This window comes from Lissotriton helveticus, chromosome 4_2, assembly GCF_964261635.1.
Source record: "Lissotriton helveticus chromosome 4_2, aLisHel1.1, whole genome shotgun sequence".
NCBI lineage: Eukaryota > Metazoa > Chordata > Amphibia > Caudata > Salamandridae > Lissotriton > Lissotriton helveticus.
Window position 1 is genome coordinate 90545366 of NC_136064.1, and position 15542 is coordinate 90560907.

Sequence of the window (15542 nt, forward strand, 5' to 3'; positions counted from 1 at the left end):
CGTCACCTTGGTCTTTTTGGTGTGCGGGAACCAAAGAAGCAGACACGCAGCCATGTCAAAGTCTACCTCCCGATCCGTAACAGCGTTCAGGAGTTCCCCCACCTCAGACCAGTAGTTCCCTAATCTTGGGCACCCCCACAGCATGTGATCCAGATCTACCGCAGGCACCAGACATCGAGGGCACATGGCGTCAAGCACCTGGAAGTGTCGACGCAACCTCTCCGGGGTCAAATACGCCCGATGGATAACGAAAAAATGCACCTGTTGAAACCTCGCGTTCCTCGTTCCTTTCCAGGTCCTGTGCATCACCTGAGCCCATACGGAGTCCGGGATTAGTTTACCTATGCTGGCCTCCCATCGCGATTTCAACTCAACCAAAGGCACCAGTCCCTCGTTTAACAATCTGTTGTGGAGGCAGGTCACCGCCTTGACGGTGCCCGCGGCCATCACCACGTATTGGCACACCCCCGTCACCTCCGGTTCCACCAGTCCAGTCCCCCAATGCCGCTGCATCGCCGCGGCAACCGCCGCATGCAACAGGAAGGTACCACTCGGCAGGCCGAATTGCTCATGTAAGGTCTGGAATGGGGCCAGCGTCCCGGCCACATAGAGGTCTCCCACCATCTGCAAACCCAGGTCTTCCCATGCTAACAATTGGGACCAATCACCTCCATGCGGCAAGGCAGTCAGCATTCCCAGCGGAATCTCCGGTGCATACGGCCGGCGCTTCCCAGCCCTCTTCAGGTGCCTATTCCAACACAATCTAAGCGTCCTCTCCTCCATCGTAAGATCCTTATCAGCCAGTCTCTGTTGCATCACGATAGACGACAAGACATGTCTCTGAACGCCAATCCCCCGGCCGCTATCAGGCCCCCTAAATTACCTAGCCACATTTTGAGTCAGGACCTGGAGCTGCGCCGCTAAATAATATAACTCAAAGTCGGGGACTGCCATCCCCCCCTCACACTTGGGTCTCACCAAGGTAGTCAGCGCCACCCTTCGGCGACCCTGGCCCCAGAGAAAGCCAGTCACCAACGTCCTCAGCTCCCTAAAGACCCCCTGCGGGATCCATACCGGTAATGTTCTAAAGTAATAGAGCAGCCGCGGGAGTGCCACCATTTTCAACAGCGCAACACGACCCAGCACCGACAGCGGGAGAGACGCCCAGAAGTCCATACTACCCCTCAACGCTCGGATGCAGCGCCCCACATTCCCCTCAAGGAGGTCCGCTGCGTCATGGTAGATGCGCACTCCTAGGTAAACAAAACAAGAAGGCTCCCACACTACCGGTCGCGTGAGCAGCGGGCAGGGCGTGGTCTTCCGCAACGGAAACACACAGGTCTTAGTCCAGTTCACCCTGAGGCCTGAGAGCCTCCCGAACCTGCCCAACATGTCCACTGCGCCTTCCAATGCCCTCCCAGAGTCCGCTAAGTACAATAACAGGTCGTCGGCATATAACGAGATATAGTGCGAATCAGGACCCTGAGCTATTCCCTCGTAGAGAACGCCTGATCTAGCCTGCGCTGCCAGCGGTTCCATAGCTAGGGCAAAGAGCAGAGGGGATAGCGAGCAGCCCTGCCTTGTGCCCCTGCCGACCGGATAAACCTGAGAAACCAAGGTCCCCAGCCGCACCCGCGCCTTAGCCGAGGAGTAAAATACTCTCGTCCAACCCCGGAACCCCTCCCCAACTCCGAACTTCACCAGCACTCTATCCAGAAAATCCCATTCCAAGCTGTCAAATGCCTTCTCGATATCAACCGTCAACACTACCGGGCCCCGTTCCGCCACAGCTGCACTATCAATAACCCCGACCAGCCGACGGACATTCATCGAAGTGCTCCTAGACGGGATGAAGCCCGCTTGGTCCCTATGCACTAAGGAGGTCATCAGCGGTAGGAGCCTGGTAGCTAGGATACGACTCAAAATCTTGTAATCTACGGTCAGCATAGACAATGGACGATAAGAAGAGACATCCAATGCATCCCTGCCCGGCTTCAGCAGCGGCACTACCAGCGCCTCCCTCATTGAGTCAGGCAACCGCCCCAATTGTCTCGCTTCCTCATACACAATCTGCAGCCTGGGTGCCAACACTTCCATAAATTTAGCGTAGAACTCGACCGGCAGTCCATCCACCCCAGGGGTTTTGTTCCGTGCCATATGACCAATTGCCCCTCTGATTTCCGCCAGGGTGATGGGACCCCCCAGATCCCGGGCTTCCTCCTCATCCAGTAACGGTAAAGGGATTTGATCTAGGTAATCACCTATTTCCGTAGCCGTCGCCTCGAGGTGGCTGGCATACAGTCCCGTATAGTAGGACTGGAAGCGCCCCAGGACCGCTGACTGCGAATAGACCACCTCCCCGTCCTCCTGTCGCACACTCATGACCGGGCACCCCCTAGGGTTCGGATCAGCCAGCTTCGCAAGGAGCGTGCCCACCTTATCCCGCTCCTCATGCACTTTCACAGCGTACAATTTGTAATCATAGCACCGCAATCTCTCCGTCTCAGTCGCCACAGTCTCCTTGGCTTGCAACAATCGGTTCTGAATCTCCGGCCTCTCGGGTCTCTGGCGTTCCACCCCTCTCAACACTTCCTCCGCTTTCGCAAGGTCATTCAGCACTGCCCCCCTCACGGTCAGAAACCGCCCCATACATACCCCTCTCACCACCACTTTCATTGCATCCCATTCAATCGCTCTAGTCGCTGTCGACCCAGCATTGTCCACAAAATAGCCGTCTATGCCCTGGAGGACCGTGTCACAGAACACCGGGTCCTCCAGCGTCTCCGGCCGCAGTCGCCACGTAGGGACCGCCGATCTCGCCAGCTGCCATTGCATAGAGAGCAACAGGGGGTTATGGTCCGAGATGGTCCTGGACAAATACTCAGAGCTAGTTACCACCCTCGCCAATGACTCGCTACACAGTACTGAGTCCAGTCGAACATGTAGATCATGCAGCGCAGAGAAATAGGAGTAATCTCGAGTTTCGGGGTGTTGCGCCCTCCACACATCCACCAGACCCCACTTATCCTGCCAGTCCCGCCTATGGGTCGCAAGTCGGCGCACTGGGGAGTCCACTAAGGGCGGGTGTGACCTGTCCATCAGCACATCAGATATGGAATTAAAATCCCCTGCCAACAATACGGGGCCCGCCAAATAATGTGCCAGTGACCGCGATAAACCCTCGAAGAAACGTGCCTGATCAGCGTTGGGGGCATAGATGTTACACAACACCACCTTCCTTCCATGTAGCCGTCCCTCCACTACCACATACCGGCCCTCTGGATCTATCCTCTGACTCGTGACTTGGAAAGGCGTGCCCGCCCTAATCCATATCAATACCCCTCTGGCGAATGCCGAGTAAGTCGTGCCAAACACCTGACCTCGCCACCTCTTCTGCAACGCTCCACATTCCTGCTGCGTCAGGTGAGTCTCCTGAAGCATCGCTATTTGAACGCCCCGCCTCACCAGGTAGGCGTGTACCTTGTGGCGCTTCACCATAGTTCGAATACCCCGGACATTCCATGTGACACATTTCAGGTTAGGTAACGTCCCCATAGAGCATTAATCCCAACAGTGGCGCACGCCAATAAGCGTGACCCGCATTGCAGCAATGGTACAGCCCCTTCAAAACATGTTCCCCAACACCCCCCAACCCCCTCCCCAGGACAGGGCCTAATAACCCAGCTTCAGCCCCGTTCCAAACCTTAAACACCCAACACATCACTCTAACCTGTGGTCGTCACCACAGAAGACCTTAAGGGTCTGAAGAGGGCTGTGGAGCCCCTAACCAGGACGACAGAGCAACCACCCCGCGCCCATAGCCCCACACTGCTAGTGCAGCCCCATACCTGGCAGTCCAATAGAGGTCAGGATTGTCCACCCTTTCAGGCCACCCAAAAATGTTCTGCAGCCACGAGCATCATCCATTAAAGATACCATCTGACGTCTGTGGGGTGACCTCCGGTCCCAGCCCTCCACCCACTTCTGAGTCATCATCACCGGATTTCACTCCTTCTTCCTCCGATGCCGAGCCTCTGGAAGCGTCCTCTTGCTGCGACCCCGTAATGCTAGCCGTGGCCTCCAACGCACTCTGTCTATCGGCCAGCATTTGTGCCTCCCTTTCGGCCCGCTGGCGCCTATTCCTGGAGCGGATACGCTGGGACTTCCTGACCCTGACCGGTTGCTGCCGATCCCTGGCAGGCCTGTGTGCACGATCAGTCCCTGCACGATACAGTTCCAGCCAGGACCATGCTTCATCGGGTGTATGGAAAAAATGAGTCCGGTCATCAACTATGACCCGCAGCTTGGCCGGAAAAAGCAAGGAGTATTGAATTCCTTCTTCTCGTAGCTCTTTCTTCACCGACAGAAAGGAAGCTCTGCCCCGCTGCACCTCCTGCGTGTAATCCGGAAAAATCGTCACCTTGCTGTTATCCACCTGGAAGGGCCCCAGGGATCTCGCCCGTTGGATCAGCAGATCCCGATCTTTGTAGTGCAGCAGTTTGACCACCATCGGTCTGGGTGGTCTGCCCTCCAGGGGTGGTTTAGCGGGCACCCTGTGTGCCCTCTCCAGCGAGAAGAAGGGGGACAGGCCCTCTGGCGCCACCACTGTCCGAAACCAGTCCTCCATGTAGGCCACTGCGTCACCTTTCTCAATCCTCTCCGGAAGCCCCACCACCCGCACGTTGTTCCGCCGGTTGCGTCCTTCCGCGTCCTCAGCTCGACGCTCCAGGATCGCCAGTCGACGAATAACGTCCTCAATTTTATGTTCCGCAGTGACCACTGCTGGTTTCAGCTCCTGGAGCAGTTGTTCGTTGGATTTCAATCTGTCAGAGAGCTTGGCGTGGTCCGCTCTCAGAAGGCCAAGCCCCGTCGCCACCTGCGCTATGTCATCCTTGCAGTTCATCCTTAGTGGCAGTGATCGCGGCCAATATAGCATCAAGGCGGAGATTCAGCCTCTGTTCCTGTGGCGATGGCTCCGTCGGGGGACCGCCCTCCGTGTCCCCAGATCCCCTGCCTCCACGCTCAGTCGGCCCGACGACGCCATTTCCCTGCGCGGCCATCTTGAGCGCGGGAAACCCGCCGCGCGAGCAGCTCCCACTGAAAACTGCCGACGGTGGCGGTCCCTCCGGACGTTCTGGTCCTAGGCTCACCCTGTAACGCCCAATGGAATAACTGAATGAGCGTGGCTCCCCGATATCCAGGCCAAACACGTCCTCGCGGGGCCAGCCGCCCCTCCTCCACTCCCCGCCTTTAGCCTCCAGTCCAGAGGTGCACTTCGTGCAGTCCCACCAGCAATCACAGTGCGCCTACACGGTTGGGTCAAGAGAGCAAGTCAATCAACAGGCAAACACTGGGCTGATAGTGGCCTTTCACGCCCGGCCCCACTGCAGGTCCTGCAACTCCTCGCCGGGGGAGCGTTTTCACCCCCTGGAGCAAAACGTAGTCCCTTTTCAACAATGCACAATGTCCCAGACAGAGCCGAGGGATGCAGGCCAACCTGGCCTCAGCGCACGTTGGGGCCGAGATACAATGGCGCTGGCCCAGCGCGCCCCCGCTGGCCACCGGGTGGGTCCCACACCGGCGACCGGTCCGCCAGCCTCCGCTCGGTCAGTCCGCCCTGCGGAGCTCCCTAGTGCTGCGGGCGGCTCCCACTCCAACGCTCCGGCAGCTCACCGTCGTTCACTGCACCTCAGCGGCCCCCGCTGCGGCGTCCGCAGTGGTCGGGCGGCCTCTCGCTCCAGCCGCACCCTCGCCCGCTCAGCGCGAGCCGGGGCCCAGTTCTCCAGCCGGCCGGGAAAGCAGGTGGGGGAGGGGCGCCGCCCACCCCCGCGTACCGCGTCGATCTCCGCTGCCGCTCCGGTCCCGCACCTCCAGTCCGCTTCTCAGCTCGTAACAGCCCTCTAGGCGCCTTCCAATGGTCCCGCGCCTCCTCAGCACTCAGCCCTCGGCGCCCTCACTCCGTCGGCGCCGCCATCTTGCCATCTCGTACCAGCCAAACCGGTCCAGTCGCCTGGTCAGCCCACACTCGGCGTCCAGGGGCTCGACGGGGTTCAGATGCAGCCCACTAGGTCAGCGACCCTCCAGGACCTCGGATTCCGCCGTCAGGTAACCCGGGGCTCGGGTTTACAGGAGAAAATACGGGCCGTGGCGCGGAGCAACTCGCTCACGCAGCCATCCCGGTCGGCGCTGAAACCACGCCCCACCCGAAGCTAAGGTGTTGAGCAGCTGACGTACAACTGGTGAGGATTGCTAAGATGGCCCAAATCTAAGGGGTGGAGCAGCTGACGCACAACTGGTGAGGATTGCTAAGATGGTCTGAAGCTCAGGGGTGGAGCAGCTGACATACATCTTGTGAGGATTGCTAAGTTGGCCTGAAGCTAAGGGGTGGAGCAGCTGACATATGATGTGTGAGAATTGCTAAGATGGCTTGAAGCTAAGGGGTGGAGCAGCTGACATACGACTGGTGAGGATTGCTAAGATGGCCGGAAGCTAAGGGGTGGAGCAGCTGACATACGACGTGTGAGGATTGCTAAGATGGCCTGAAGCTAAGGTGTGGAGCAGCTGACATACGACGTGTGAGGATTGCTAAGATAGCCTGAAGCTAAGGTGTGGAGCAGCTGACATACGACGTGTGAGGATTGCTAAGATAGCCTGAAGCTAAGGGGTGGAGCAGCTGACATACAACTGGTGAGGATTGCTAAGATGGCCGGATGCTAAGGCGTGGAGCGACTGACATACAACTGGTGAGGATTGCTAAGATGGCCGGAAGCTAAGGCGTGGAGCAGCTGACGTACAACTGGTGAGGATTGCTAAGATGGCCGGAAGCTAAGGCGTGGAGCAGCTGATATACAACTGGTGAGGATTGCTAAGATGGCCTGAAGCTAGGGGGTGGAGCAGCTGACATACGACGTGTGAGGATTGCTAAAATGGCCGGAAGCTAAGGGGTGGAGCAGCTGACATACAACTGGTGAGGATTGCTAAGATGGCCTGAAGCTAAGGGGTGGAGCAGCTGACATACAACGTGTGAAGATTGCTAAGATAGCCTGAAACTGAGGGGTGGAGCAACTGATACAACTGGTGAGGATTGCTAAGATGGCCGGAGGCTAAGGGGTGGAGCAGCTGACATACCACTGGTGAGGATTGCTTAGCTGGCCTGAAGCTAAGGGGTGGAGCAGCTGACATACGACGTGTGAGGATTGCTAAGATGGCCTGGCGCTGAGGGGTGGAGCAACTAATACAACTGGTGAGGATTGCTAAGATGGCCTGAAGCCCAGTGGTGCAGCAGCTGACATATGACGTGTGAGGATTGCTAAGATGGCCTGAAGCTAAGGGGTGGAGCAGCTGACATACAACTGGTGAGGATTGCTAAAATGGCCTGAAGTCAAGGGGTGGAGCAGCTGACATACAACTGGTGAAGATTGCTAAAATGGCCTGAAGCTAAGGGGTGGAGCAGCTGACATACAACTGGTGAGGATTGCTAAGATGGCCTAAAGCTCAGGGGTGAAGCAGCTGACATACAACTGGTGAAGATTGCTAAGATGGCGTGAAGCTAAGGGGTGGAGCAGCTGACATACAACTGGTGAGGATTGCTAAGATGGCCTAAAGCTCAGGGGTGAAGCAGCTGACATACAACTGGTGAGGATTGCTAAGATGGCCTGAATCTAAGGTGTGGAGCAGCTGACATACAACTGGTGAGGATTGCTAAGATGGCCTGAATCTAAGGTGTGGAGCAGCTGACATACAACTTGTGGGGAAGGCTAAGTAGTCAGAGTTGCTGACAGGAAGTGAGAGCAAAGGGTGACTGTCATTTACAAAGGGACCCAATCACAGACTGTCGAATTAGCTGTCAGTCTACCGGGGTGATGGCGGGACCACTTCCGGAAAACCATTGGAAAACATCCATGCCATTTTGAGTCTCTCCAAAAGCAGTTGCCACATACTCAGCAGAAATGGCCTTACAGAAAAGTTTCCTTACTGACAGTTTAATGAAGTCCCACCATGAGATTAGAAAGGTTCCAAGCCTGCTGGCAATATTCACCAAAGATGGTGGTGGACCAGTCAGCCTAATCAAGAAGCCAATCCAGGTCCATTCCCTGAGCATCAGGTACCATTGAGTGGGCCTTCCCAGGGTGGAGGCAGTAACAGACCCCCCACCGTTAACATCACCTTGCCTCACTCTTACAGGAAGGATGGCCATGCACAGGCAGTCAGGTGAGACATCATCCCCTCTATGGAGATGCCACAGAGCCCCCAAACTCCAAGGAGGGGTCCAGAGTTTTGAAAAAAGGTAATACAGTGATACAGCCAAAGGTGGGCCCGAACACAAGAGGATGAGCATGCAAACGGATATAATAAAGGGCAGTGGGCCTGATGTACAAAGCATTTTTCTGCCCGCCAACAGCCCAATTCACAGAATCAGGCCACTTGCAACCAAAATAATGCTTTTTCAAATGTACAAATGCGATTCTGTAACTTGCCACCGAATTGCATTTTGCATTTGCGATTCGGTGTTAGGAAGTGACGTGTTTAGGGCATCCTTTCCTTATACCAGACAGTATTGGTATGTATGAATGTTTTGGGACCGGAATGCTGTCACAAAACATTCATAAGTTACCGACTCCATAGAGGAGATGGTAACCCATTCACAAATGGGAAGGGGTCTAAAGGGACACCTTCCCCTTTGGGAATGTGGGTGAACTATTAAACATGCATTTGCAATGGAATAGGTCTCACATTTGCAAGAGTTCGAACCATTTGCATTGTAAATGATAATGCCTTTTATTTATGTGTTTACAAAATCTGCAAGTGGTGCTTAAACACCGCTTGCTGGTTTTGTAAACATATAAACAAAAGGCCTTGTCATTTACAATGCAAATAGCTCAAACTCTCGCAAATGTGAGACCTTAGGTAATCGCGGAACCCGCACTTTAACTTAGGATGCTGAAAGCTAAAGCGCAGGTGCCAGAATTGTAACAAAAGTAACCAAATATAAAAAAAATGGTGGCAGCTCACTTTTTTTCTATTTATTTACTTTTGTTACAATGGGGGCACCCATTCTTTAGCTTTGAACATCTTAAGCTAAAGCGCTGGTGCCGCGATTGCTTAAAAAGTAAATAAATAGAAAAATATTTGCACTTTTTCTATTTCTTTACTTTTAAAGCAATTGCGGCACCCACGCTAAAGCGTAACATGTTTAAAACTAAAGCTCAGGTGCCGCCATTTAAAAAATCCCAAAAATAAACAGAAAAAAAGGCATGCAACCGCGTTAGTCCAGCATATAACAAAAGAAAAGCATGGCCACCACAATTCCTGCCAAGGTGTGCCATGCTGGATAAACGATTTAAAAATTATTTTGAGGGAGAGCGTGCCCTGCCTGTGTTGCAGGCATGGGAAACCTATTTAAGAAAATACTTCTGGGAGGCTGTAATTAAAGCCTACCGAGTAACAACACATGTCACAGGAGGGCCCTCTTGGGAGGTTACAAGAAGAGAATAGCCCATACTAAGGAGGGTCTACTAAGCCTATTGACCAATGAAAAGCCACCATTTACAAGGGACAGGAGCCAATTAAAAAGATGAGCGGAAAGTACGTGGCGCTTTATTCCAGTATCCTGAATACATCATGTCTCGAAGAGACAGCGCAAGTGCTGCCTAGCCGAGACCTACAAATGTAAAGAAAACTATACATTTTTATTTTTCTAAAAGCAGCCCATTTTTCTTTAAGGAAAACAGGCTGCATTACAAAACAAAAATATTGCTTTATTTAAAAATCAATAACAGGCCTGCTGACCCCAGCAGGCCGCTATCCCTGTGATCGTGGCCATTTCCAATAGGTTGGCAATTGTGACCTGCCTCATGAATATTGATGAGGCAGGGCCCTTTGCAAAAATACATACATGCACACATAGATACATATATACATGCATAACCACATGCATGCATACATACACGCATGCATACATACATATGTGCATACATACATACATGCGTACATGCATCCATACATACAAACATGCATACAATGCACTAAAGCAACAGTGCTCAAGTTACACTTTTCCTGCAGAATTCTATATCCGTTTAGGTCAGACTTTTGAAATCTTGGACCAAAATTCATCACATTTCGTGCAGCCTCCTGGGGTGCAAATGTTGATACACAGCGGAAGTTTGAAGAACATCCATTAAGGGTTTCATATTTTCAAAGATACTTTTTTAAGTCCGTGTTTGCGCTCTCGCTACATTTTATTTATTTATTTTTGCTATTTTTAAAGCGCACAAATACCCCTAAGGGTGTCTCGGCGCTAGTGATCAGAGGACTCCATACTCTTTGAGGGTAGTGAAGTCCAGATGCTACCACTTGTCCTATTCTGAGGGATGCATGCGTGTGACCTTTCCAGTGACCTCATTGCATTCTCTTTCTTTCTCACAGATGGCAACCAACCTCCCATGTTCGGTCACTCTGCAGCCGGGCCCGGAGGACCAAGGGAAGGTGAGTGTTATTGGTGAAAAGTGAGCCTGGCCCGGGTAAGTCTTGGCTTTCACTTCTAAGCCACGAGCTACCCGCCCAAAGTGTGAACCCCAATATATGTCAATGGCCTTATAGACAAGATTTATTTGTCTGCAGATCAGTCTTGGCCCCAGTGAAATGACCCAATAATGATGAAAGAAATCCAGAGCCAGGGTCATAATTAACATTAATATTGTTACATTTTCTCCTTTAATCACTAAGAAAACAGCATAGATTCAGCCCTCAGCCAACACGCGTTTCATCTATTTAAAGACTTTTTCAAGGCAGAATTCTGTGCCGTCAAAAACGCTGTGTTCAGACCACAGTCCTGTGCAAACAGTTCCGTCAAAGTCAAGACCTTGATAAGTCTCCCCATCGATCGAAGTTCTCAAACGTGCTGCAACCCGAGTCCGTATTCCCGGCACAGAATAGTATATTTATCTTTTCTGAAATGACAAACAAGATATTATGTAGGCTACAATGCTGTGGCGCAGACAATGTTAATTGATGAAACGTGGACGCCAATTGTTGATGTGGAGCTTACTCATCATTTTACTTGTAAATTTGTTTTACACATTTATTGATTTATGTATATGAATCTAGGACATTGGGTTAGCGGAACTTGAAGGCCAAGGATCTCTAGACATTATACTGTTGATACTGCCTTGAAAAAGTCTTTAAATTGACGAAACACGTGTCGGCTGTGGGCTTGATCTACGCTGAATGGACTGGGCTGTTGTTTTGCTCGATACAGTAAAGAATAAATCATCAGTTGAATTAACGAATCAGTGGACTATGATATTCTCCATCTTGAGAAGAGTGATCACTTACTTTGTATTTTTGATTTCACAACGGATATTTGAATTAACTATATTTCGTTATCTATGACTTAATGGTCTATTGTACTTACCTATGAGAGTACTTAACAAACGGTTCAATTATATATACATTTTCTCCATTCTCTGTGGCTGCACCCTAACTCTGGAATACCCTCCCCTGCTGCACTTGGGGCTCACACTATATTCCAAAAGGTCTTAGAAACCTGGCTGTTCACTCTTTAATGGATATTTGGTCCTGTGAATTTATAAAGCTCTAATCCTGGTTCCTTTCCCTCTATAGGACTAACCCCATTAGCGCCTTGACGCCTACGAGCATTTGTTTGCGCTTTATAAATCTCTTCCATTTCAGTTCATCCAAAGCAGTGATGCTCACACAGTACTCTGGACACCGTACAGAATGACAATCGCACAAATAGGTTTAGGTGCAAAAAGGCCTACAGCCAGTTAGGAAAACAGGGGAGCTAAAAATCAAACTCTACCCAGGGGTGAAAAAGCATTGGCTCAAGCAAGAAGAGTGAGCTTCTAGTCCCGCGCCCGGTTCGCAAGGTCACTGCCCTCAGGAATTGAGGGTGCGCCTCTGCGAGGAGTCCCTAATAATCCAAACTCGCATGGGGTGCTTGTGCTTCTGTGCACAATTCTGACGTGCCCAGCTCTGATTTGGAGAAAACCTCCCAATAGATGTGAACCTTCCCCTTACTGCATCCGCACTAGGCGCTACAAATCCACCGGTGATAATGAACACGAGTGGTCTGGCGTCTACTAGGCTTAGTTTTGCAGAAAGTGCAGGTCCTTGGAAAACAACCAGCCTGGAGAGGGCCAAGTGCCAGGTTTTCCAGTATCCTCAGTTATGGCTTGCACCCTTCCTCTGTTTTTCATGGCCCTTTGTCACGATTTCTTGTCTCAGTTTAATTGTTTAGCTCCTCTGGAGGTTGATGATGCTTGAATATAAAGAGGAAGCTGGCCTGGTGCTAACGTGACACCGTTATGGCTGCCCTGGAGACACACAGGGGGTGGGGCCACCTGGATGGGGCACAGTGCCCTCTTCTGGTGGCTTTGCTCCAGTAGCTCTGGGGCTCAAGGAAAGGGTAAGAGGTCAAGGTGCCTCCCTGCTTTAAGGAAAGAGTGGTCCCATTCCCAGATGTGCCTGGATTTAACTTACACATTCCTACCTCCTCTTTTTCATGGATCTCCAGGACCAGCCCATTTTTTTATTGGTAGAGTTTCTCTCGCTTTGGGAGTTCATGTTTTGTGCTGATCAATGCCTCAGTACACGGCATCTCTCTCATGGTCACGTGTCTCTAGACCCCAGGTTCATTGAGTGTCTGTTCCAGTACACGGCATCTCTCTCATGGTCACGTGTCTCCAGACCCCAGGTTCATTGAGTGTTTATTCCAGTACACGGCATCTCTCTCATGGTCACGGGTCTCCAGACCCCAGGTTCATTGAGTGTTTATTCCAGTACACGGCATCTCTCTCATGGTCACGTGTCTCCAGACCCCAGGTTCATTGAGTGTTTATTCCAGTACACGGCATCTCTCTCATGGTCACGGGTCTCCAGACCCCAGGTTCATTGAGTGTTTATTCCAGTACACGGCATCTCTCTCATGGTCACGTGTCTCCAGACCCCAGGTTCATTGAGTGTTTATTCCAGTACACGGCATCTCTCTCATGGTCACGGGCCTCTAGACCCCAGGTTCATTGAGTGTCTGTTCCAGTACACGGCATCTCTCTCATGGTCACGTGTCTCCAGACCCCAGGTGCAATGAGTGTCTGTTCCAGTACACGGCATCTCTTTCATGATCACGTGTCTCCAGACCCCAGGTTCATTGGGTGTTTGTTCCAGTACACGGCATCTCTCTCATGGTCACGTGTCTCCAGACCCCAGGTTCATTGGGTGTTTATTCCAGTACACGGCATCTCTCTCATGGTCACGTGTCTCCAGACCCCTGGTTCATTGAGTGTCTGTTCCAGTACACGGCATCTCTCTCATGGTCACGTGTCTCCAGACCCCTGGTTCATTGAGTGTCTGTTCCAGTACACGGCATCTCTCTCATGGTCACGTGTCTCCAGACCCCTGGTTCATTGAGTGTTTATTCCAGTACACGGCATCTCTCTCATGGTCACGTGTCTCCAGACCCCTGGTTCATTGAGTGTCTGTTCCAGTACACGGCATCTCTCTCATGGTCACGTGTCTCCAGACCCCTGGTTCATTGAGTGTCTGTTCCAGTACACGGCATCTCTCTCATGGTCACGTGTCTCCAGACCCCTGGTTCATTGAGTGTCTGTTCCAGTACATGGCATCTCTCTCATGGTCACGTGTCTCCAGACCCCAGGTTCATTGAGTGTCTGTTCCAGTACACGGCATCTCTCTCATGGTCACGTGTCTCCAGACCACAGGTTCATTGAGTGTCTGTTCCAGTACACGGCATCTCTCTCATGGTCACGTGTCTCCAGACCCCAGGTTCATTGAGTGTTTATTCCAGTACACGGCATCTCTCTCATGGTCACGTGTCTCCAGACCACAGGTTCATTGAGTGTTTATTCCAGTACACGGCATCTCTCTCATGGTCACGTGTCTCCAGACCCCAGGTTCATTGAGTGTCTGTTCCAGTACACGGCATCTCTCTCATGGTCACGGGTCTCCAGACCCCAGGTTCATTGAGTGTCTGTTCCAGTACACGGCATCTCTCTCATGGTCACGTGTCTACAGACCCAGGTTCATTGAGTGTCTGTACCAGTACACGGCATCTCGTTCGTGGTCACGTGTCTCCAGACCACAGGTTCATTGAGTGTCTGTTCCAGTACACGGCATCTCTTTCATGGTCACGTGTCTTCAGACCCCAGGTGCAATGAGTGTCTGTTCCAGTACACGGCATCTCTTTCATGATCACGTGTCTCCAGACCCCAGGTTCATTGGGTGTTTGTTCCAGTACACGGCATCTCTCTCATGGTCACGTGTCTCTAGACCCCAGGTTCATTGAGTGTCTGTTCCAGTACACGGCATCTCTCTCATGGTCACGTGTCTCCAGACCCCTGGTTCATTAGGTGTTTGTTCCAGTACACGGCATCTCTCTCATGGTCACGTGTCTCCAGACCCCAGGTTCATTGAGTGTCTGTTCCAGTACACGGCATCTCTCTCATGGTCACGGGTCTCCAGACCCCAGGTTCATTGAGTGTCTGTTCCAGTACACGGCATCTCTCTCATGGTCACGTGTCTACAGACCCAGGTTCATTGAGTGTCTGTACCAGTACACGGCATCTCGTTCGTGGTCACGTGTCTCCAGACCACAGGTTCATTGAGTGTCTGTTCCAGTACACGGCATCTCTTTCATGGTCACGTGTCTTCAGACCCCAGGTGCAATGAGTGTCTGTTCCAGTACACGGCATCTCTTTCATGATCACGTGTCTCCAGACCCCAGGTTCATTGGGTGTTTGTTCCAGTACACGGCATCTCTCTCATGGTCACGTGTCTCCAGACCCCAGGTTCATTGGGTGTTTATTCCAGTACACGGCATCTCTCTCATGGTCATGTGTCTCCAGACCACAGGTTCATTGAGTGTCTGTTCCAGTACACGGCATCTCTCTCATGGTCACGTGTCTCCAGACCCCAGGTTCATTGGGTGTTTATTCCAGTACACGGCATCTCTCTCATGGTCACGTGTCTCCAGACCCCTGGTTCATTGAGTGTCTGTTCCAGTACACGGCATCTCTCTCATGGTCACGTGTCTCCAGACCCCTGGTTCATTGAGTGTCTGTTCCAGTACACGGCATCTGTCTCATGGTCACATGTCTCCAGACCCCTGGTTCATTGAGTGTCTGTTCCAGTACACGGCATCTCTCTCATGGTCACGTGTCTCCAGACCCCAGGTTCATTGAGTGTCTGTTCCAGTACACGGCATCTCTCTCATGGTCACGTGTCTCCAGACCACAGGTTCATTGAGTGTCTGTTCCAGTACACGGCATCTCTTTCATGGTCACGTGTCTCCAGACCCCAGGTTCATTGAGTGTTTATTCCAGTACACGGCATCTCTCTCATGGTCACGTGTCTCCAGACCACAGGTTCATTGAGTGTCTGTTCCAGTACACGGCATCTCTCTCATGGTCACGTGTCTCCAGACCACAGGTTCATTGACTGTTTATTCCAGTACACGGCATCTCTCTCATGGTCACGTGTCTCCAGACCACAGGTTCATTGAGTGT

At 52.0% G+C, this 15542-nt stretch overlaps 1 protein-coding gene across 1 annotated transcript in view; it reads left to right on the forward strand.

Moving 5' to 3' along the window:
• ARR3 (arrestin 3) overlaps positions 1-15542 on the forward strand; it is a 131270-nt gene that overhangs the window by 58626 nt on the left and 57102 nt on the right. The window contains exon 7 of the mRNA XM_078640004.1: positions 10426-10485. Within this exon, the coding sequence (XP_078496130.1) occupies positions 10426-10485 (60 nt within the window). The remainder of the gene's footprint in view (positions 1-10425; positions 10486-15542) is intronic.